The sequence below is a fragment of the Aricia agestis genome, chromosome Z (assembly GCF_905147365.1).
Source record: "Aricia agestis chromosome Z, ilAriAges1.1, whole genome shotgun sequence".
In the NCBI taxonomy this organism is placed as follows: Eukaryota; Metazoa; Arthropoda; class Insecta; order Lepidoptera; family Lycaenidae; genus Aricia; species Aricia agestis.
In genome coordinates, this window is record NC_056428.1 from 16,547,199 (window position 1) to 16,571,156 (window position 23,958).

At 35.2% G+C, this 23,958-nt stretch overlaps 1 protein-coding gene across 7 annotated transcripts in view; it reads left to right on the forward strand.

The window, feature by feature from the left end:
* Positions 1-23,958, forward strand: part of LOC121739025 (supervillin-like) — a 246,601-nt gene that overhangs the window by 184,439 nt on the left and 38,204 nt on the right. For all 7 annotated transcript variants that reach the window (XM_042131332.1, XM_042131333.1, XM_042131336.1 and 4 more), the window contains 2 exons: positions 6,856-6,927; positions 10,896-11,007. In XM_042131332.1, coding sequence (XP_041987266.1) covers positions 6,856-6,927; positions 10,896-11,007 — 184 coding nt within the window. The remainder of the gene's footprint in view (positions 1-6,855; positions 6,928-10,895; positions 11,008-23,958) is intronic.

The following is a 23,958-nucleotide window of genomic DNA, read 5'->3' on the forward strand; positions in this document are numbered from 1 at the left end:
TCGACAATAGTAGACTCAAGACTAACGAATCAAACTCTTTGCCGCGTCAGCTAGTTTAGGATAAAATAATAAGATGCATACTAAGGGACACATCCCTTATAAACTGCTTTGAAAGCCATTTACATGCGTTGGTTTTACCGGTGCGTTCGCCGACAAGTCAGTTTTAGTAATATTATTCTCGACTTTATTACTATCAGAATAAGGTTTATTACTCAGAAATATACCGGCTACGTACAGGTCGGAAAATCCGCCCGCCCTCAGTCGAGCTTTGACGCCGCTTGGGCGCGCTCGCACTGAAAGCTCTATACTAAAAGCTCATACAGTACAATCGCGATTAAAGGCTTCGTGTACAGCGTGTCGCGTTTTCGTGCTTAAAAACTCCATACGGTATGTTTTGTGCATATAGTGAATTCATTAGTTTGTTATTTGCATATTATTATAATTTATAACTTCTTTATTTTATATTTTATTTATATATGTTACGTAGGTTATACTTCGATCACTAATATACTATACAGTATACGTTAACTAGCGACCCGCCCCGGCGTCGCACGGGTATAAAATATATAGGCACTGAAAAAACGATTAAAATCGATAGCCTATGATCCTTCACGTTCTTATAGGTGCCAAATAACATAAAAATTGCTCCAGTAGGTCGCTAGATAAGCCCTCTCAAATAATTTGCCCCGTTTTTTTCACATTATCCTATTAGTCTTAGCGTAATAAAATATAGCCTATAGCCTTCCTCAATAAATGGACTATCTAACACTGAAATAATTTTTCAAATCGGACCAGTAGTTCCTGAGATTAGCGCGTTCAAGTTAGCCCTTTCTAATAATTTACCCCATTTTTCCCACATTTTCCTCTATTTCCTCGCTCTCATTAGTCTTAACGGGATAAAATATAGCTTATAGCCTTCCTCGATAAATCGATAAATAAGCTATCTAACACTGAAAGAATCATCAAAATCCGTTGCGTAGTTTCAAAGATTAAAGCGAACAATTGGACATGAGGGAAAAAAGCGACTTTGTTGTATAATATGGTATAGAATATGTAACAATTGTGGTTTGTTGATAATAAACAAGTGTGCTTGTGAATAATATCTTTCCTTTGTTGAAAAACGTGACATTTTAGGTTGCTTCGATTGTTTATCGTTTTTTGTAGTAATAATTATAAAGATTAATAAATTGTGTCATAAATTGCAATTTATCTTTTACAATATACAAAAAGGCTGTTAGTAAGCTGGTAGCTATTTTTATTACTTACACGTATTTCGGAAGGTTTGATTAATAAAAAAAATATTAATACGATTAAAAAAGTAAAAGAAATGACTTAACACTGCAGACTACGATGTTTTCCTCTCTTCAGTTATCTGAAATTACTTTTTAGGGTTCCGTACCCAAAGGGTGAAAACGGGACCCTATTACTGAGACTTCGATGTCGGTCCGTGTGTCCGTGTCCTCTACGAATAATAAAAACTAAGGAAACGTAACTCCCATAGGTACTATTACCATTTTAAATTTAGTTCCTTTCGAACTGTCATGTAACGTCAGCCCGATACCGCTGAAGTCCACCTAAATATTACAAATGCAAGAAGTTTACACCCTAAATGTATTGAAAATGTGTACCTACACATTTTTGACAAGTAAGTATTGTAGAACATGTTTTTTGACGGAGTTACTTTTCCTTAGTTTTTATTATTCGTAGTTTTTACTGTTATCGTACACAAGATGACGCCCGCAAATTCGTTGTGCCAAATTTCGTTTATCGCGCGGAAGCATTCTTCGAAGATAAAAATCAGCCAGTGCGAGTCGGACTCGCGCGCGAAGGTTTCCGTACCATTATAGAGCAAATCAGGCCAAAAATTGTGTTTTTGTATGGGAACCCCCCGTAATTTTTTATTTTATTTTAATATTATTATCAAATATTAAAGTACACATATTATAACTAAGGACTTTGAGAAAAAATCAAGTACCTACCTGTTACCAATATTAAGATAGAGCAAAAAAGCCTGCAGACAAAACTCTACAGCCCGAAGACAGACAGACAGACAGACAGACAGACGGACAGACAACGAAGTCTTAGTAAATATAGGGTCCCATTTTTACCCTTTGGGTACGGAATCCTAAAAAGTATCCTATATTATATCCTTTCTCGGGGCGGAAAATATCTCCATACTCGTTTGATAAAGAGGTAACAGACAGACGGACGGACGGACCTTTGCATTTATAATATTAGTATTTATTGTTTATATTAATGAATACCTACAATACTAAAGTACCTCATGCTGTTTCAAGTTATATAGAACAGCTTATCTATAAACCCACACTTTTCCTGTACTTCGGTTTACGGTTATGAGCTGTTCAGACTTAAATTACTTCTGAGCTCTATGACAATGATCTTTATGTCCTTGGTATAAGCTCCTGTAATGGGCAAAATAACTTATTTCATTATATTCAAGGTAGGGGTTTTATCAGCTTCTATTGTACTGTAAACACAATTATTTCTTTCTAACCATTATTTAAACTGAAGAAACGAATGATACAAAAAACTCAATTTAACCCATATCTAATAATATAAATGTAAAAGCGTATATTATGTCTGCCTTTTACCTCTAAACACTCAGCTGCACAGATTTGCAATAACCTCCTTTTTTTAAGTCAGTTAAAAATAATTTTAAAGCACACAGTTCCCGCGCGATATTGAATTTTTGGCGCAACAAAGGACGAAAGAGGTTAAATGTATTCAGTCGAACGTAATATAAGCTCCTCCTTTTGGAAGTCAGTCAGAACCATTGTTCTATAGCCAGAACTTGCAGACAATTTTTTTCTGTGGTTATTGTCCTAGGATCAGCCGCTCTTCACAAAAAATTTACATTAATATCAGCTTTGTATTGCCGGTGAAACAAAGACTTTGCAAAAAATCTTCATTTCATTTCACTAATAATAAGTTTATATTTTTTTAACCCGATCACGTAAAAACTATATTTTATAACATATTGCCTATGTTACTCGCGGCATCATTATTTATCTATAAAGCGTCATTTGCTAAAATCGGACCCTTAATTTAGCAGCTACGGGTGCACATACATACAAACACCGTAAAAATCAGTACTCATTTTTCTATCTTCGCTGTAGTCGAGTAAAACACATAATCCTCCTAGTGCAATCGGATAAATTAGCGTGTATCTGGCCCATGCACACACAATAAACTTATAAAATGGAACACCACCATAGAGTTCCTAAACATGAAACCTTCGTGCACGGACCAAATCACACCTTCGCGTGTATAATATTGTACTTATTTCGGTTATAACTTTGAAAATATAATATAACGTCAGGACTTTTTTAATGCAATAAGTTACAGACTGTTATAAAACTTTTGCACAAAGTTCTATTAAAGGATGTTTTAGCGTAGAGCTATTTCCATGTACCATCGAGGAAATTGATCCATAGGCAGTTGACGGACCTATGTCATATGGTCGGCTTATATCGATTCAATGTTAGCTGTGATCGGTCGGATGGGTTTGACTTAACCCCACCAAATTACTTAGGTCCGCCATCTCACATTTGCCTAGGAATAAACTTCTCTAATAGTACATAATATCAAATCAAAGTTGGTATAGGTTGTGCAGATTTATAAGATCGCTCGGGAAAAAGGATGTAGGGACATGCTATTAGTAGATATTAAGTGATCAAAATATGGTGTTCACTGATCTACCAATAATAGTAGTTATTGGTTAGTCGTGATCAGACGGTGACACGTTATTGGCTGTTGTACATGTTGCCTTTCGCACTCTTAAGGCGAGGATAAACCTCAATTTGTTATTCCGCGACTTCCGGTTTACCTAGTTCCAATATAATAACGAAGTTTTAAAAAATATGAGGTATAAAGCACAATATTTAAAATACCTTAAACCATAAACATTTTAATAAAACTTAATACTTTGGCTGTAATTAATTTACAAACTCACCTCCGATAAAAATCTATTTCATCGAAATATAAGTATTAACTAGGATAACTATACATTTTATTTGAATAAATTGTTAGTAAATCTATATTAAAAATTATTTAACCGAACAATTTTGTTTCTTAATGTTTATTTCCAAAGATATTTAAAAAAACATGAAAAATAGAGAAAATTCGTTTGAGTGACTTCAGTTTTATGCTAAGCTAAAATGAATCTTATTGCGATGCGTATACGCTAGGTCTTTGGTTGTTTGCAAAGTTATAGTTTTGGATTGAGATTAATCCCTGCCTTAAAGTACGCACTCCATAATATTATGTATGTACCATTGAAGAAATTTATTCAGAGGCAGTTGACGGATCTACGTCGTTTAGTCAGATTATGTCAATTCAATGTAAATTGTGTAATCTGTCGGCTCGGTTTGACATAACTCGACTAAACTACGTAGGTGCCTGTCTATGATTATGAATTATATTCTCTGATAGTACTTCGTAAATATTAGGTGGTCAGGTCATACCATAATCTCTCCCATATAGGTATATGTATATAGGCAGGTCATATACATACATAATATTATATTAACCAATGCTGAGGAAGTTTTAAGTCTAAATAGGACACGACTGTGTACGGGGTGTTTATCGTAATTCAGAGGATAACGCATAGACACACAGACTCATTGTATTGTCAGTTATCGGCCTGGCGTCAACCGTGTCATACGTCAATACGCTTGACAATTTTTGTCGCGAAGAATAGAGGAAAGGAGGAATATTCTCAAAAAATAAGAAATATAGAAGAATATAATAACAGTTAATGAATTCAGATATAAAAATGCTTTTTTAAGTTTTGATGTGGAATTTGGAAATGTTGTCAACACAGTGAATGTGTTGTTTTGGTGTGGCTTAAGACCTATTACTAGGTTTGTTGAGTGACTGTATAGTATAAGTGAAGTTCTGTCGAAATGCTGTCGGTCCAGGCCAGTGAGCGGCTCTTTAGCTTCAAGAGTCTCAAGGAAAAGTTTGAGAAGCCCAGGTAAAAGTCATAATAATATTAATGCGAAAGACAGTCTGTTGTGTTACTTCTTCTTGTTAAAGCCGCTGAATAGTTTTGATGTTGAAGATACTTTGAGTCTTAGGAAAGTATATATACGGTGGTTTTTGGTCCCGAAAAAATGTACGGCTCTACGTGACTATACGGACAAACGCAAGTTTTACATGTTTCCGAGTTAAGGGTGTCTGGCAGTGGGAAGCACCACTGGAAGACGAGATCCCTCCACTTACCGCGAAGAATATAGGCTATAAAATTGAGCTTTAATCTTTCTCGAAAGTCAGGTAGCCCTTCAGAATTGGAAACCTCCTTAATTAGCCGCGACCGAAACTCCTACTAGCTGCTGTAGCGGTAGCACGGCGACCAGCGGAAATGCGAAAGTATGGACAAACTGTGGAAATAAACCTAAGGTGCCGTTCCGATCTTTTTTCGTTCCGAAAAATTCAATTAAAATGCCACTTTATGACACACTATAGTATATGTCATAATGTAGGATATTATTTGAATTTTTAGAGCTATAGTCTGTCATAAAGTGGCTTTGTAATTGAATTATTCGAAACTAAAAAAGATCGGAACGGCACCTTAAGTTTATCTCCACAGTTTATGACTATAGTCTGTCATAAAGTGGCATTTTAATTGAATTTTTCGGAACGAAAAAAGATCGGAACGGCACCTTAGGTTTATTTCCACAGTTTGTCCATACTTTCGCATTTCTGCTGGTCGCCGTGCTAGCACTACTGGATGTTTTTACCTCTTTAAATGTCACAAACAGATAAACTTTCAGCTTTTCTAAAAGGAAGAAAGTCTGGCCGTCGCAGGCTCTTGGTCCAAAAGTGTTTCATGTCATTTGTTGCTCAAAAGAAATTACTATTTAAGCATCAAAACTTGACACAACACAGGATCTTTTAACTTCAGGTTTTACATATTTCCGAGTAATTCTTATAGGGTTTTAGGTAGCTTCTTAATCGAGATAAATAGAAAATGGACAAAGTCTGTACACTATTAAAATATATTGAACTTGTGATAAAAGTAGTATTAATTATTATTAAATAATGCCCGACATAGAAAGAAAGAAGCAATAATTATTAATTAGCCTTGTTTAAATGTGCACTTACTAATTACTAATAATTATTTCATAATACCTATTATGTTAATCTGTTTTAAAGTAATTTATGTAAGTATATTAGTAGCTCTTGTGTTATTTTGCGTCACTCGGTATTATAAGAACTCCTTTTAAATATAAGGTTTTGCGTCAATTAAATGTAAAAAGTAATAACTATGTTTAAATAAACTTAAAATATTTAAAGGTACTTACAACGAAAAAGTAGAGATTTAAAAGATAGAAGGTAAAGATTTAAAAGTTGCATATTGGGGGATGATAATTTGCTTGTTTGTAAGAATTAATAAAGGATTTGTCAGGTTTCTACCCAAAAACAAGGAAAGCACACAACGTGTTTTACAAATAGGTACGATTATTACTTATTATTAGGCGCCAAAAATGTGGAATACTGAATTTTCTTAGAACGTGATTACATACAGTAACTCAAAACAGGATAATATTATTATGTTTTTTTTAAATATTAATAATACAGTGCTGATCCAACCCCAATTTAGTGTCTATACCTATCTTTAAATGAAAAAGTGTTTTTCAAATAAATACAGTTTTCTAACTTCTAAATTAATAGTTTTTTATCTGCCAGTTTGTAGGCAGATTTAGCTCATATTGCTTTCTACTATATCCAAGTAAATCAGCACTTAAATAGATATATTTGCTATTTTTACAAACGGAAAAGCTAAAGAGGTGTCTTATTCTATGGTTGTTCATTTTTTCTTTCTTGTTTCAGATTCGGCGCGGGAGTGCAGCGGAGCGCCACACACTCCGACATGCCGAATCGCGGGGGCACCATCGCCGAAAGGTAATGATCATGAGTTACGTAGTATTATTGTAATAATAATAACTCCCAGTTTCGGTGACGGTGGCCGGTTCCATTGAAACCAGGCCAGTTACACAGGAGTAACTTTATAGTGCCCAAGTGTGTGCGCAGTACACAAGAGCACTCTCTATTCCTTTGCTCTCATAACCCAATGGGGCGGACGATCGCCACGACTAGCGAGAGATCGGGCGCAGGACCGACTTTTTACATGCCCATCCGACGCATGGATCATCTTACTTGTCAGTCAATCAGGTGATCAGCCTGCATTGTTCCAACCAAACTTGGAAATAACATCTTTCCAACGTGGGAACCGAACCCACGACCTCTGGGTGAAGAGTCCGGTGGTTTAGAGTATTATAATTGTACGTAGAAGTTTAAAAGAGGCCAATTTAAAGGATATTCGTTGGAAGCTGGTTCTATGTTACTTTCGCCTACTCTATTGTACGCATTTAAGTTAAAGGGACACCTCGTTGTAAGGAAATGGTTCTTATTTAATTTCGGCTGCGGCATTTTACGGATAAGTAATTGAAAGATAAACGTTCTTATTCTTAAGCACGTCTTAGAAAACCGGACCGTATGGACGCTATCTGCTAGTTGTATCAATTTGGGGTGAAATTGTACAAAATTCGGAGGGTGCTATTGAAAGGTTGTCTGTAAAAACTAAAAAAAACCCTGTGTCGACGAAGTAGACATTATTATAAGGGAAACCTCTTATTTTACGTGACTTTAGGGAAAATCCCATGACTGTGATTGCTTGGACCTAATTCTCATACATCGATTTATGGATCAATGAATCACTTCAAAGCTTTAATTACAAACATAGATAAGTGACCCTGTCATTTACAATGTCGTCGACCGCGTATCGTCCACTGAGGAAACATAAATTACTAATCACTAACACTCACTAACCCAAACAACATAAACAGTAGACCTTCTATACTAGGCAGCGAGAAAAGACCGCACGCACACTAGCGTGATTTTTAGACTAGCTAAAAGTCGAGCTTTCAGCTATGTGTCGCGTCGTTTTTCTGCGTAATGATCTTTAAGGCCGTTTTTTATATTTTAATAGTAACCAAACCTTGACTGATCGATGATAATACATCTACAAATAAATAAAAGTTAATTTGTTAAAGCATCAATCAATAGACGTTATAGTTTTTCCGTTAAGTGTACCACAAAAGTGATCAGGTTGTGGGATATACTAGGGCCGGTATAAATAGTCAGTACTTAAGATGCCACCCGGTCTCAAGACGCGGTTCGGCTTTGTGATAAATTTTGACAGCCAACCAATCACAGAGCCTGAACAGTGTCTTGAGACCGAGATGCATCTTGAGTACTGACTATTTATACCGGCCTAGGGCTCGCTTCGTTCGCCCTGATAACTTCAAATAACAAAATTTTAAAATACACCCAATCAATACTTTCTACTAGCTTAAAGCCGAGCTTTGTGAGGACTCGCGTCGTCACACCTTGACTGACTGATGATAACACAATACTTTGTTATAGGACACATCAATAGGCGTGATTTTTCCGTAAAGTGTATCACAAAATGCACAGTTTGTGGAATATACTAGGGCTCGCTTCGCTCGTCCTGATTATGCTATGGTCATATAGTCACCAATTACTATGTGGTTTGCACGCTTGTTAAGCCGTAACCCGTAAAGTAGATCGACCATAGAACTACTAATACGTAATTAACTTAATGATAGGTTAATGTAACTATCAGTTAATGTAACCATCGGTTAAGGTGGTTATTAACAAACAATCACAGGTCATTGACCACACCTGACTGAGGCAACCAAATCACGGTAGTGTCCTTTATTATTTTGGACTAGATGACGCCCGCAACTCCGTTTCTGTAAAATTCGTTTATCACACACACATTCGTTTTTCCGGGATAAAAAGTATCCTATGTCCTTTCCCGGGACTCAAAGTATCTCCATATAAAATTTCAGCAAAATCGGCTCAGCGGTTTGGGCGTAAAGAGGTGACAGACAGGCAGACACACTTTCGCATTTATAACATTAAGTAAGATATTAAGTATTATTATTATTATGGATAGACTGGCTGGCTTCACAGATCTAATCTTGAATAAACAAATCGACACTATTCAGCATTGACAAAAGAAGTTCATTAGGGGTGTCTGTCAAACGTGTTTACATATTTTTATCTAAGTTTCCAAGGGACTTTACACTGCAACACTGGGGCTTTACAAACAAAAATATCTGACGATAGACACTGACCTCTTCTATTTACTAAATATAAATATTAAACACTAATAATAATTGGTAAATATTTTGTAAACTAACCTGCCTCACAATAATTATAGTAATAATAATTAAAACCTAGACTACACTCAATGTATAGGTACTCCTTTAATATCTTATATACCTTATCTAAAGGCAAAGAAAACTGCAATTCGACTAAAATAATTTGACAATGCATTAAACCTAATTTTAAAATTGCACTACTAGTAGCTGCCCAAGTGCTGATATTTTGTTCACATAAAGATCGAAATGAAATAAAACTGAGTATATGTATTATTTCTAACAGTTAGGCATTTTCTTAGGCATCTAACAAAAGTCCTAGTATTTATAGCTCATTATCATAAAATATTTTAATAACGTAAAAAATCTACCTGCTATGTACCTAATTGCATAATTATATTAGCAGGATTGATGATGACACCTCCGTGGTCTAGTGGTATAGAGCACGGCTCTTGACTCGGAGGTCGTGGGTTCGATTCCCGCGTTGGAAACATGTTATTTCCAAGTTTGTTTAGGACAATGCAGGCTGATCACCTGATTGTCTGACAAGTAAGATGATCCATGTGTCGGATGGGCATGTAAAAAGTCGGTCCTGCGCCTGATCTCTCGCCGGTCGTGTCGGTCTTCCGTCCCACTGGGTTATGAGAGTAAAGGAATAGAGAGTGCTCTTGTGTACTGCGCATACACTTGGGCACTATAAAATTACTCTTGCGTAGCTGGCCTGGTTTCAATGAAACCGGCCACCGTCACCGAAACCGGTGTGGGAGCTATTATTATTATTTATATTAGCAGGTTTTAACTAAGTAGGTGCAGGTAGATTCAGGCTAATTGTCAAATTATCTAGGTTTAAAGGACAGGTAGAAAATTCCTAGTGACTTTCTTTTGTCTCTGGTCCTATTCATTAAGTAGCCTTTTTTGTGACGTTGGGTAACAATAAAACAAACGTTAATTGTGTTTTATCTTATCATTCATAATGACTAACTTTTTGTTTGTTTCTTAGAACTTAATGCATTCTCTATCTAGTTTTTTATACACCTTTTGGTTAGCTGCAATCTTTAATGTGATGGGCACACAGAAAGTATATAGTCTAGTGGACAATATACGCGTTCAATTTGCAGTTTAACAACAGAGCTATGATCAATGAAGTTTTTGGGTTAATCTCTACAAACCCAAATAAACCATTCAATCAGTGTGTATTGTGGACCGGAGGCTTAATCCTAATACCTTGAATGTCGTTACATTTACAGTCATATTTGCGCCTGAGCTGCGATTGAATCATTTTGCTACATTCGAGGTATAAAGTAGCCAGTACATAATAGCCCACGGTGGCCCACTGCAGGCCACTCCTTTGCCCGCCACGCCTGTAAATCTTCCGCGACCATACACTATTACCCCGTCTACATACTGGTGATGCCTTGTAGTGGGCCAACAATAAATCAACATAGTCTATTGTGAAGAGGCACCACGCCTGTAAATCTTCCGCGACCATACACTATTACCCCGTCTACATACTGGTGATGCCTTGCAGTGGGCTAACATAGTCAATTGTGAAGAGGCACCTTAAGAATTGGCCCCAATCAATCGTCAACTTTGACATTTCTTTGATGGCATCACTGCAGCCAGCAAACTTAGCCCCTTTTTACCCCTTTTCATGTTTTTAATGCCAGCGTTCCACTGTTTCAGGCTAGCGGCTCTGCAAGCGGCTGGCGCCAACGACTGGCGCGCGCGCGTCTGCCGTCTCAGCCCAGACAGAGAGGATAGCAAGGCGATAGAACGGGCGAAGAATAAGATCAATGTGAGTATTGTTAATACTTTTCGAAATCAGCTGCAGACTTTAAACGACAATCGGGAGAATGGGTGAAGTGGAATATGCAAGGGTGCAATTCTTGTATCCCCAAACTTCGTTACCGGCATTGGAAGTCTGGGAATTAAGTCCCAGAAAATGAATACTTTCGCGTATTTTTGCGTGCATTTAATTTTCGCGGGATTTTGGGTTTTGCACGTATAGGCAGGGTGTGTACTGTTATAGGTATAGAGCACATTCTAAAATGTAATTATTGGTTATACTTATAAAATAAAAGTAAATTCAATAGTTTCTACTATTGAATTTACTTTTATATTACTGGAAGCTAATTCGTTCATTAGGTACTCTCGGAGCTTTGTTGGAACTTAGCCATTATCTTTCAACCAAATGAAATAATATTATGTACCTATTCCTTTCTGCTCGAATATGCCTATAGCTTAAATAGCTTGCGGTGGAGCTGTATGCTGACTAGCAGCTTGGAAATGAAAACGTCATGTCTGTCTGAAGCCTCTTCCGGCGTTCGATACCGCCCATGTCTGTTCACAGTTTTACTATCTCTGTGTTTAATGAAAGTGGTCCTTAAGGCGTCAGCATAAGGTCCTGTCGAAAGCAATTTATGTATGAGCGTACTGCAGTACGTACTAAAGTTAAATGGAATATTTAGTTTTTGCCATAGACGTATAGACGTGGCATGTTGAAGTGCAAAGCTTGGCCAATTTAGGGCGCTTGGGTGATGTTCGGGGCCGTTTAGGTATTTAAATTATGACATGTGACTTGTGAAAATGATGCCAGATCCTAGGTAAGTTTGGGGCTGGAAAATAGAAAAATCGATAAAAAGCTAAAGTTTATTTATTTATTTATTTTTATAGACTCACCAACAGAACAGCATTTGTGACATTTTTTGTACATAGCGAGCAGTTTTACTATCAATGTACCTACTCTTTTTTCATGTTGCAGGAATGCTATTTACTGAATAAAATTACTTAATTATAAAACATTATTACCTACATATAAGAACTAATTCCGATTACAAGAGTTCCTTTCTAATACCGTAGAGACTATGCTAGTTTTATTTCAAATTAGCCCCGTTACAATATAATAAAAGACCACAGCTTAATTAAAAACATCCACTAGATTCTAGAATATCTATTATAAAAGACCTTGGCCTTAAAACTCGACATCATAGAATAGACGAGAAAGCACTGCGGAGAAACACCGCATAGAAATGAGAGAATATTAAAAACTCGCTTAAAATACTGCAGGTTGCATTTCACACGTAAATGTTTTCGAGTGAAATATATTATGATTTATGTGATGTGTTTTTAAATCCGTAGCGGTTTTAAAATAGTTTCCTTGCTTATGTGGTGATGCTATTTTTATTTCTCAGGCGCAATATAGTACGGGAGCCCTAGAACAAAGTAGTAAACCAAGTTTTGTTGATTACAGAAGCCTATAACTGTAGTCTGTACTCTACCGAGCTGATTTGTATGTTGTTAGATTAATAGTCATATTATTTAAGAGTAACATTGTCCTACAAATAAAACAATCCATATTTTAGGACCATCAAGTCAAAGTATGAAATCCTTTCTATCTCTGTTAGCTACCACTTTCGAGATTTTTCGAAAATCATCATCAGGTTTTTTCGAAACCGGTCGTGTATTTAACAATTTTGTAATAAATATATTAAAATAAAGTGGAATAAGTGCAAGGAAAGTGTATAATTATTTAATTGAAGATGAATTTCCACCAAGAAGTGACAGTATATCCTATAACGAAAGCTTGAGCTAGCTATTATATTATTATTTTAACAATCATTTTTAAATAAATAGTTGAATCATAGTATAGAAATCGACAATAAAAGGATTCGCAAAAATATATTGAAAACGTTATTTTGCCTCCAAAACTACGAAGCGTAAACATAAAAACCCTTTTTCATTTCTTTCAGTCATAACTCATAAAATACCACAATGATACCTACTGGTACTATGTTGCAAAGTGCCCTCAGTACCTTGCACAAGGAACATATCCCTTGCCACTCGTGCATTGTGCCGAAAACTGCAGCTAATGGATTTCATCCCCTATATTTAACCCCTCGCTAAACGCGCGTGCAGTAAAGGGTAAATGGTTATTGATATGGGGTATCTAGATTTTTCTAGAAAGGGGAGATAAGAGATTTGAGATAGGTGTTGTCTGCTACGTATGTTCACATTGCGACGTGACGCGTCAATGCAGTTTTGAATGATCCATTCAAATCTAAACTTTATCTACTACACAAGCAGATAGACATTGAATTACATTGAATTGGCAGGCTTGCAGGTCGCGGTGTTGGGCTGCTTATTCGAAATTTGAATAACAACGCCTCGAGATGTTGAGATGTGACTTGACCCTTACGTTTTATCTTATATCTATAATTATAGTCTATACTCTATACCAATTACCATTAGTATAAAGCTGAAGAGTTTGTTTGTTTGTTTGAGCGCGCTAATTTCAGAAACTACTGGTCCGATTTGAAAAATTACTTCATTATTTGATAGCTCATTTATCGAGGAAGGCTATAGGCTATATGTTATTATCACGCTAAGACTAGAAGGAGCGAATACAGAGAAAAATGTGAAAAAAACGGGGGAAAACATTTGAAAGAGCTTATCTCAACTAAACTACCTACTGGAGCAATTTTTATGTTATTTGCACAGAATTCAGATTACGTATAGATCGATTCCCCATTATCAAGGCCCAAGGGCAACGTGGTACAACCCGGAGATATCTCCATTTACCGTCTTAAGGGCCACTTGCGCATGTTTAGTTCAATGTTTAACGTTGGTCGTTTCTTTCTTTCTTTGTACTATCAGAGAAGTTGATTCCTATGCAACCCAGCTGACAGATCACAATTAACATTGAATTGACATATTCGACCAAATAACGTTGGTCTGTCAATTGCATAGGAATCAACTTCCTCGATGGTACTTATTTTTGAACGGGTAGGCATTAATTTTGCTACAGGCTTACGGCCGCAGAGATGTTTAATGATGATTAAATAACTTCAATTTAATGAAGAGTTCGACTGATAATACGCATACATTGTCAGCTGTGAACGCCTCCGTGGTCCAGTGGTTTAGAGCGTGGCTCTTGACTCGGAGGTCGTGGGTTCGATTTCCAAATTTGGTTAGGACAATGCAGGCTGCTCACCTGATTGTCTGATAAGTAAGATGATCAACGTGTCGGATGGGCATGTAAAAAGTCGGTCCTGCGCCTGATCTCTCGCCAGTCGTGTCGGTAGTCCGTCCTACTGAGTTATAAGAGTACAAGGAATAGAGAGTGTTCTTGTGTACTGCGCACACACTTGGACACTATAAAATTACTCCTGCGTAACTGGCCTGCCCCCGTAGACAAGTAGCAAAACGCTAACGGTAACCCTAGCGCTACAAAATGTATGGATTTGACATTAGTATTCGCTAGCGAATCGATGACTTATGTCAAATCGCATACAATTTGTAACGCTAGCGTTAGCGTTAGCGCTTTGCCACTTGCTACCGTCACCGAAGCCAGTGTGGGAGTTATTATTATCAGCTGTCAATCTCTACATTAAATAGAAGATTAATCATCATTCATCTTTAAATGCCCCATAGGGTTTATGAAAAAAGGTTAAGTAAATAATTATTTGTCTCTGGATGCGACAGTTAGCATTGTTTTTAACGATCTGTGATCAACTAAGGTGTAAGATTTTAGGTCAATATATACAAAGGCACGTCAAAGTTTGCGTTAAGGTGGCGATAAATCTAATTGGTGTTGACGCCATTTTGTCGTAAACGTCATCTCATAAAATGGCCGAAATGTGTGACTTGTGCCAAATGATATGCTATTTTATCGCCATTCTGTAACGTTTATGGATATATTGTGATGTCAGATGCGCCGTAAATTTAGATTTAAGTCATAAATCAAAGGTCAAGTTGTTTATCATATTTTATGGTTTATGTGGTTGCTTCATTATCGTAAAAGAAAACTACAGTTACAAAAAATATAAAATATTTTTTTTTGATTTAAAATAATAAGTATATCCTTGCTATTTTGACTATGATTTCTCATTATTTGATTCAAAATATATCTTAAAAAGTAAGTATTCTCTTTATTTTCAATCGAGGCGGTCTAATATGAAGATTATCTACTGTATACAGTATGTAAGAAAAATAAGTGATAATACTTTAGGGTGTGTACGTGTTCCTTGTAGAGAGTTCACTGTGAAAGTAGCAGCGCTGAAAAAAAAATTTTTTCACTTTTGTATGGGAAAACTCGTGACGCTCGGGCCCTTGCCCATACAAAAGTGATTTTTTTTATCTTTCAGCGCTGCTACTTTCACAGTGAACACTCTACAAGGAACATGTACACACCCTAAAGTATTGTTACGGTACAGTAATTAATATTATACTTATACCTTTATTACCTAAACTGAATTACCTTAACTAATTCGTTGTACCTGCTTACATAATACAATTTTATTTATTTATTTATTTCCATGCTTATTTCTACCATTACAGATTTACCCCAATGCAATAGAAACATACAAATAAAACTTGCAACTAAACAATATTCAAATTTTAGTTTGTAGGGTATAAGACCATGCTGCAAAAAAGGCATACTTAATAAAATAACTTATTATGCCTCTTTTGCAGGGTCTAATAATGATGTTCTAGAATTTAATAAAGTTGGATGTTTAAATACTAATTGTAAGCTCATAATCACGGACGTAAAAAAAATACGGACGGATCGCCATTAAGAAATGAGTGAAGCACCCTTAATAAGCCCAGGCGATCATATGTACACATCTTGCACAAACACTCGCACTGTAATAAGCCGATCGTACCGCCATTACGCAAATAGACTGCATCGCGGTGACACATCTTTGTCATTCATAAATAAAAATAAATAAGCCATCTTGTGTTGTAAAATGGTGCAAGAACAATACAACCTTACACAAAAAACATCAAGGAATAATATTTCATAGGTAAGATAACATATTTTTAAAGTATTTTGATAAAATAATGTAAATATTAATTCAACTTCAACAGGTCAGTAATGTCCATAACAAAGTGGGGAAATTTTCCCCAAACCGGGGAAAATTTTAATTTATTTTTAAATAATCAAATAATTAATTTTATTGTCTTTTATTAGTGTCATGTAAGTATTTAGCATACTATTGACCAGTAATTAGGCAGGAATACAATAATAGGGGTGTAGACAGTAAACGAAATCTAATACAAATTATTGTTTTTTTGAGAGTTTGTATTATAGAATTACCGAAAATGGACATATTTTACTTAATAACTTTATAATATTTTTTATATTTAATAAGTGATTTTTTAAATTGAAATAAGAGTGTATTTATTTTTTATACATATTTTTAGGTGTAACAAAATACTTATGTACTATCAGAGAAGTTGATTCCTATGCAAATCGGGGACATAAGTAGTTTGGTTGCGTTACGTCAAACCCAGCCGACAGATCACAATTAACATTGAATTGACATAAGTATTCGACCAAATAACGTTGGTCTGTCAATTGCATAGGAATCAACTTCCTTGATGGTACATCTGTAAAATAAATATATTTCCTAAAAATAGTCTACACCCCTATTAATTTCTTAATTTACAAAAGTGGATATAATTGTTGTTTGACGACCTCTGTGGCTCAGTGGGTGGGCTGTCGGTAGCTCAAGCCGGGGGTCGCGGGTTCGAATCCTGCCGACGGAACAAAAAGTTTTCAAAGTTCCTGGGTCACGGGTGTGTATTAAATATGTGTATCATATAATAAAAATCTTAAATATATGTATAGTATAACAGTATTAAATATATTTCCGTTGTCTGGTACCCGTAACACAAGTCCTTCAGGTACTTAGCACGGGGTCAGACTGACGTGGTGTGAAGCGTCCATAGATAAAATTGTTGTCTCAGATTTCCTTCAGTAGTAGGGGAGGGAAGGTGCTATTGGTGTAGTCACCCGAGCGTCATTGAGACCTAGTAAGAATGAAAATATTGAATGGACCTCTAGACCAGGAATAAATTTAACACCATGTTAGGTGATTTGATTTGACGTTAGCGCATGGTAGAACTCTCGATAGCTCTAACAGGCCGTTAACTGATTTAACAAGCCATTATTTATTTAAAATTACTTGATTGTTTGATGAAACGGGTTACGGGACTTAAGTATGTTATATCTTTTCGTATACAGGTTTCTTATTAGGTTTCGGGGGCGATAAATCTGTCCAGCTAGGAATTATATTTAGAAAATGTCATTTTATTCCTGTTTTATCGAATACCGAGCAAAGCTCGGTCAAATAGCTAGTAATAATTTTATTATTGTAAATGTTTGTACATAATCATTATTATTAATAATGTTATGTAAATAATATACTTCTCTGTACGTAATATGTGTTTTTTTTCTATCTATAGTGTCATAAAAATAATATTTTCATTATGACATCTTTAACAACCGCTTACATTTCTGAAGCGAAAAAAAACATAAAAATATGTTTAAGTATAAAAAATACATTTAACTTGTCTGAGTTTACAAAATTTAAAAAGTAGGGAAATTTATGATTTATATGGCAACCCTCATATCACGCACACGTCCTACACGGGCGGCCATAACTAGGCTTCACTCGTGATTAGAGAAGGTTACGTCCGTACTTTTTTTAAGTCCGTGCTCATAATATGAAATTTTATGATAAACTAAATAACTCAGATTAAGATTTTCAACATAAATTCATTCTCACTCTAGAAAGGGTTTTAAGTTTGAACAATCAATTCCTAAATTGTCAAAAGCAGGATAAAACAATGCAAAATTATATCCATATAATTCTAAGTACTATCGGGGAAGTTGATTCCTAGGCAGATGGGGGACCTACGTCAGAGTAGACAGTCGATTTCAAACAAACGGGCGAATATACGCGAGTTAGGCGCGACTGTCACTTTTAACATGTTTCACAATGCTTAGTAGGTAACTACTGGCAGAGCAGACAGAATTATAGAGTATGCCGACTTAGAACTGATGTTAAAATTTTAAAATTTCACGTATTATGACGAAAATCGTCGCTAGGGTTGTTAACTTGTTACCTACGAATTTAAAACTATGACATATTCGCTGGACGTGTTCCTCTTTGGTCGTATTGTTGTTTGTGTTTTGGCACATGCGATTAAAATTGTCAGAATCCATTTTTTAAATCTTTATTTTAAATATTTGAAAATAAATTATATCAGCAGCGCGAGGCACATTCCGTTCATAATCCTAGTGAAACCCGACGAATTTGACAGATATTGAAACCTGTCCGTTTCTTTGCAGTCGAACTACTGGTAGTTATGTCTATTGTGCTACTGGTAACGCATTATGTACGGCGCGCGCCGACCAATATGACATACTACGTCAATCCATGTCAAACGTATAAATTTCGAGATCTCTTCTGAGTCGGCTTACTCCTCGTTAGTTCTGTTTACTCTGCCTACGTAATTTGGTCGCGTTACGTCAGACCCATTCGACCGATCACATCTGATCTGATCAACATTGAATTGACATGATCCATCTACATGACGTAGGTTCGTCAACTGCCTTCGTCGTCAATTTCCTCGATGGTACATATTATACACATATATATTATATTCTTAATAGATCATACCTAACGTTCTGACGGATAAGGTAGTGCTCTGAGCGTAGCCAAGTATGGAGTTGACGCAAATGGCGAACAGAGGTCGTCCCTTGGTCTATTCTAGTTATTGAATAGGTTTCGAGCACTAGGAATCTTTGGTATTATAACTATTTACTTATATCTGTTAATTTTCCTATAGACAGAAATCTTTTGAATAATAAAAACTTTTATAATAGTTTGTATTAGAAAGATGTACAATAAAAATTATGCGTTACATTTAAAATAACATAGGTTTTAAGATAAAAATTATTTAAATATAAAATTTTACTATCACGTTTAATTCGGGTCATTAGTAGAAAATATAGTTCAAGGATTGATCAACTTCAACAATGCCACAATATATTATGACTAAGTATAAACTTTACCTGTACTATGTCTATCAGAGAAGATTATTGTAATTTGGTTATGTCAATCCCAGCCACGGCTAATATTGAATAATATAAACCTGATAAAATGATGATAGTCCGCCACCACTATCTAAAAGCAATTTCTATATTCTATCTGGAGTTAATTTCTTAGATAGGATTTTATTTTTCCTCGTTAAAACCTTAGTAGATTGATATGTTGTATGCAACACGCGTACTGACCAATGCTCATGTTTAAATATTATGAATATTGAATAGTAAGTTATAGGGTCAGTTAAATCTCAAAGGGCCGGTCGCCCTTAGCTCGCAGAACGGGTTTGGTTACTTAACTATACCTTAGCCCTTAGGTAGGTGCATTTTGTTGCATATCCTATAGACCAGTTTGCTTGGTTTGGGGGGTTTTTAATGCCGGTGTCTATGTTGGTTTCTATGGACCCTATTATTCATAGTATGGACAAATATAAGCGATTACGATCGTGCATAGTAATATTCATCTATGATTGCTCATGATCGATGTGATATGATGTGTAGGTATTCAACTTCGCAAACATGGCTACAAACAAGGCATAACATGAAGAGAGCTCTTATAAATTTTGACAAAATGCGATCTCTATAGCTGCTACGTTAGACAGACAAACAGAAGTCTTTGTACTGCGCGACGTGATATAGCATTGCTTTGCTACTTTGAGTTATGTCTGATGTGTTCGTGCGCAGTTTCGGGCGGTCCAGTATCAAGATGATCTACTGTAACCTACGAATAATAAACTGAAACATTATTTATGTGGCTTCAATATGAAGACAAAATAAAATAATCAAGGCAATAAAGTGACAGACGTTTGGCAAGTGGCAGACGGTTCGGCCAAGTGGCAGCTGAGGTCATATAAATTTAACTGAAGCAATAAATAACATGCGATATTATGTCTTACGTGATCGCTAATATAGAAAATATTGCTATAGTAATATGAAATAAATCGCCTAATGTAGGTACTAAATAAACTTAGAAAAAAATCGGCCAAGTTCGAGTCTGACTCGCGCACGAAGGGTTCCGTACCGATACCAAGCAAAAATAGGCTAAAAATTGTGTGTTTTTGTACGGGTAATATTAAAATAAAATTAAAATTAAAGGGGGCTCCTTTAATTTTAATTTTATTTTAATATTATTTTTAAATATTATACACATGCCGCGGCCGCGGCCTCCGCCATAATTGCCGCTATAACAACAAATACTAAATAAAAAATAAAATTAATGTTTAATTTTATTTTGTATTTTGTATTTGTTCCCATACAACAAACGTGATTTTTTGGCCTTTTTTGCTGTAAGTATATCAATAATGGCAACAGGTAGGTATTTAATTTTTCACAAAATCCTTACTTATATGTGTACTTTAATATTTATTAACTTAATATCAAAATAAAATAAAAATTAAGGGCCATACAAAAACACAATTTTTGGTCTTATTTCGCTCTATAATGGTACGGAACCCTTCGTGCGCGAGTCCGACTCGCACTTGGCTTATTTTTTATAGTAAAATAATTATTTATCGTAATCAAAATATAATAATAATAATCAAAAGTTTAAATGATACATAATATAAGTACTTAATAGTTTTATGTATATTATCTTTAAAAATTTAGAACATTGTATGAAGCTATATAATTTTATATTCTTAAACTGTCTGAGTAACAACTGACTAAACACAGACAGTTATGATAATTTTGGCTAGATATTATGTTTTCCTTATACTTACACCTTATACCTTAAAATATCTTTATTTCATTTTTTTTAATATAATGGTGTATAATAGCAGTTTAAAGTGTTAAATTATGGATAAAATAACACTATATTGATGAAATTTTAATATTTTAATCGTTTTTGTAGTAACATAGTGTTTGATTTGCATTTACAACATGCTGCTGCGCAGTTAGATAGATATCCTATGTTTTATTCATGAACTCGCTTAGTAATAAAAATATTTACACAGCGAATAAATAAGTCGGGTTGTCTTTGTCTTGCACTTTGGAAAAACTACACGACACTCAAAGACAGCGAACCTTGAGTATACAGGATAAAGCTGCAAGTTGGAAGGCGGCTACATGAAGTTGCAGCAGACGGCGTGTCGTCGCGACACCACTGATTTCTATGTATTTCTATGAATAATTATTGTCGCTAGCTACGTGTCGCTAGCTGCGGAGGGTATTTCATAGAAATACATACAAACCAGTAGTGTCGCTGCGACATGTCGTCTGCGGTTGCTTAATGTCGCCCGCTGCACAGGATCTATCAACTATGTTCAAATAAAGTTGTCAAACGTACGACATACGCGTTTATATCGAGATGCTACATCATCATTACTCGTACTGCCAGAATCCATGAGATCAGAAACCCTTTAATATTATTTACATATTTTTACAGTATTTAACATCCTACTTGAATTATGTATAAGAATATAATATTATGTATTAAAGTACTACTTCATAATGTTTGTATGTAACTTTTGTTTGGACTAAGTGCAAACCGTGTTTTATTATTATTAAGAAAATAAAGATCGGTACTCGTAGCTTTGAACCTGCAGACTGTTTAAGTGTAAATTACGCATGAACTCTACAAGAACTGCAGTCTGCACAACGATTGAGTCTAAATGAACCTTAACTCAGTAATCGGACTCAGGAGTCAGGATATTATGATAACTTGATACTATAATGGTTACACTATACTCGTACGATTACATTACATGGAGATAAATATAATGATTTCAATCATGAGTTCCTTTTAATCATTTTGTAGTAGTGTTATTTCCTTTAAGTATATGGAATTATTCCCAACAATTAACAGGGACGTACGGGTGCAGAATTTCAAGTCTTTTTCTCTTATATTACGTAATTTTAATAGACATAAATCATTATCTTGAATCAATCTATGTTTTAAAAGAACCACATCAAAATCCGTTTAGTTATGTCAAAGATTTAAGCATAATATAATACCTAGGTAAAGGCAGAGCGGAAAGCAATGACTTTTTTCTGCGCCCACTCTTTCTCTCTCTCTACCCTTTGTTGAAATTTGGTCAAATCGATATTCTAACAATTTAATAAATCAGTAATAAATAATAATTAAATAGTATTATAGACCAGAGATTTTCAAACTTTTTTGGTGGCGGAACCCTTTTAAGAAGTAACATTTTTGACGGACCTTCCCCCCAAAAAAAAGAATATCTTTGAGTGAATTGTCTCCATGCTGGTGTCTGCCTGTTACGCTGATTATGTTGGCCTAGTATGACATATTATTATCATTTATTATATTATAACTTAAAATAAAAACCCAAAACGTTTATTGAAACAAAGGTCTCAAAAAGGGAAAGGGAAAACCTACTTTAAAAGAACTTGAGACAAATCGTGACCAAATAACGTTAAAGGTTACCTTAATTGGTATTACCCGGTAAGTTTGTAAGTAAGTATAGTCAAAATAATGAGGCGAGGTATACGAGGCTTACATATAATTCATGTGAAGTTTTGTGTCTCGTCTCTTGGCTGACTATAGTGACCTTTTCAAATCCATTAGCGGACTTATAAAACTGCTCACCAGTACCATATTTTACCTTAAACCTTTTCTGTACATTATGCTTACGTATTACCTACCCTGACCCTTAAATGGGAAGGTTCTCTCTTTATGTGATTTCTAAAACTAGAGATCGCCCAATGGTCGAAATTCGACCTTACTTGCAACGACATTAGGACTGCTACCTATATTTTGTAAAAAATATTGACTTCACCATAGTTTTTTTCAATTCTTGTCTCTGGGACTCAGACTGGCCGTTTAAGCATTGTCTAATAGTATCTAAAATTAAATAAAAAAAAACAATAATCCATTTTCAATTTGTCAACTTGTTGTCAACAGACTTCAACCATAAATAAAAGAGTATAATTCGTATGTATAGGCTTGTCACTCAAAAATCTGTCATTTTTCCTAGTAGTAGTGTCGTAGTGTGTGTAACGTTTTATTTGTTAAAAATATATATGATAAAAGCATGATTTGAAAATTATATTACCTCGATGCACTCCTTCACCATATAAACTATAACTGTGCGAAATTTCATGCACCTACGTTTCCCCATTTTTCGTAAAAAGTGTTACAAAGTTTTTCTCTCACGTATTAATATATAGATTTATAAACATGACAGAATACGGTAGAAAAGATTAGCTATAGCTTAACACTTATATACAGGGTGTAACAAAACTAAGTTATAATGCTTTCGGGTGTGTATGTGTACCTTTCTTTGAGTTCAATGTTCAGCGCTAAAAGACCAATTTTTTTTTCACTTTTGTATGGGAAAACTCGTGACAGAAATGCACACCTTTAAGTACTTAGTTTTTTTTACACGTTGTAGATATAGTTATTGAATCTTTTGACAACTTACCCAATCTTTTATTTTTTAACAATAAACGATTAAATTGGAGGGTAGTTTTCATTCCCTGTCTATGAAACTTCTACTTTACGAACTTGTCAGAATACGGATGAAATATTTGCTACTACTGGTAAGGATTCCTGTAAATTCATTCCTATCAGCAAATTTCTAAACATTTTGAAGAATATCATCCAAAACTCTAAATTTACAGAGAGCTCCCAGCTCCCACTATAAGTATGACCTAGTGTTAACTGTAGCTATCACTTGACAAGTTAGGTAGGTATACGGTAATTAATATGATATTAAAGTTTATTGTTACGCTATTATACACGACAACAGTGTGGTTAGCATGTCTCGTCTACTTGAGGTTTACATTACTTACTAGTTACTAGACTATGTAGGCTATGTTATGCCTAGGCTTGCTGCAGGCTACCTAGATACTGGTTACATAGACATAGTACTAGGTATAGCAAAGTCCATTGAG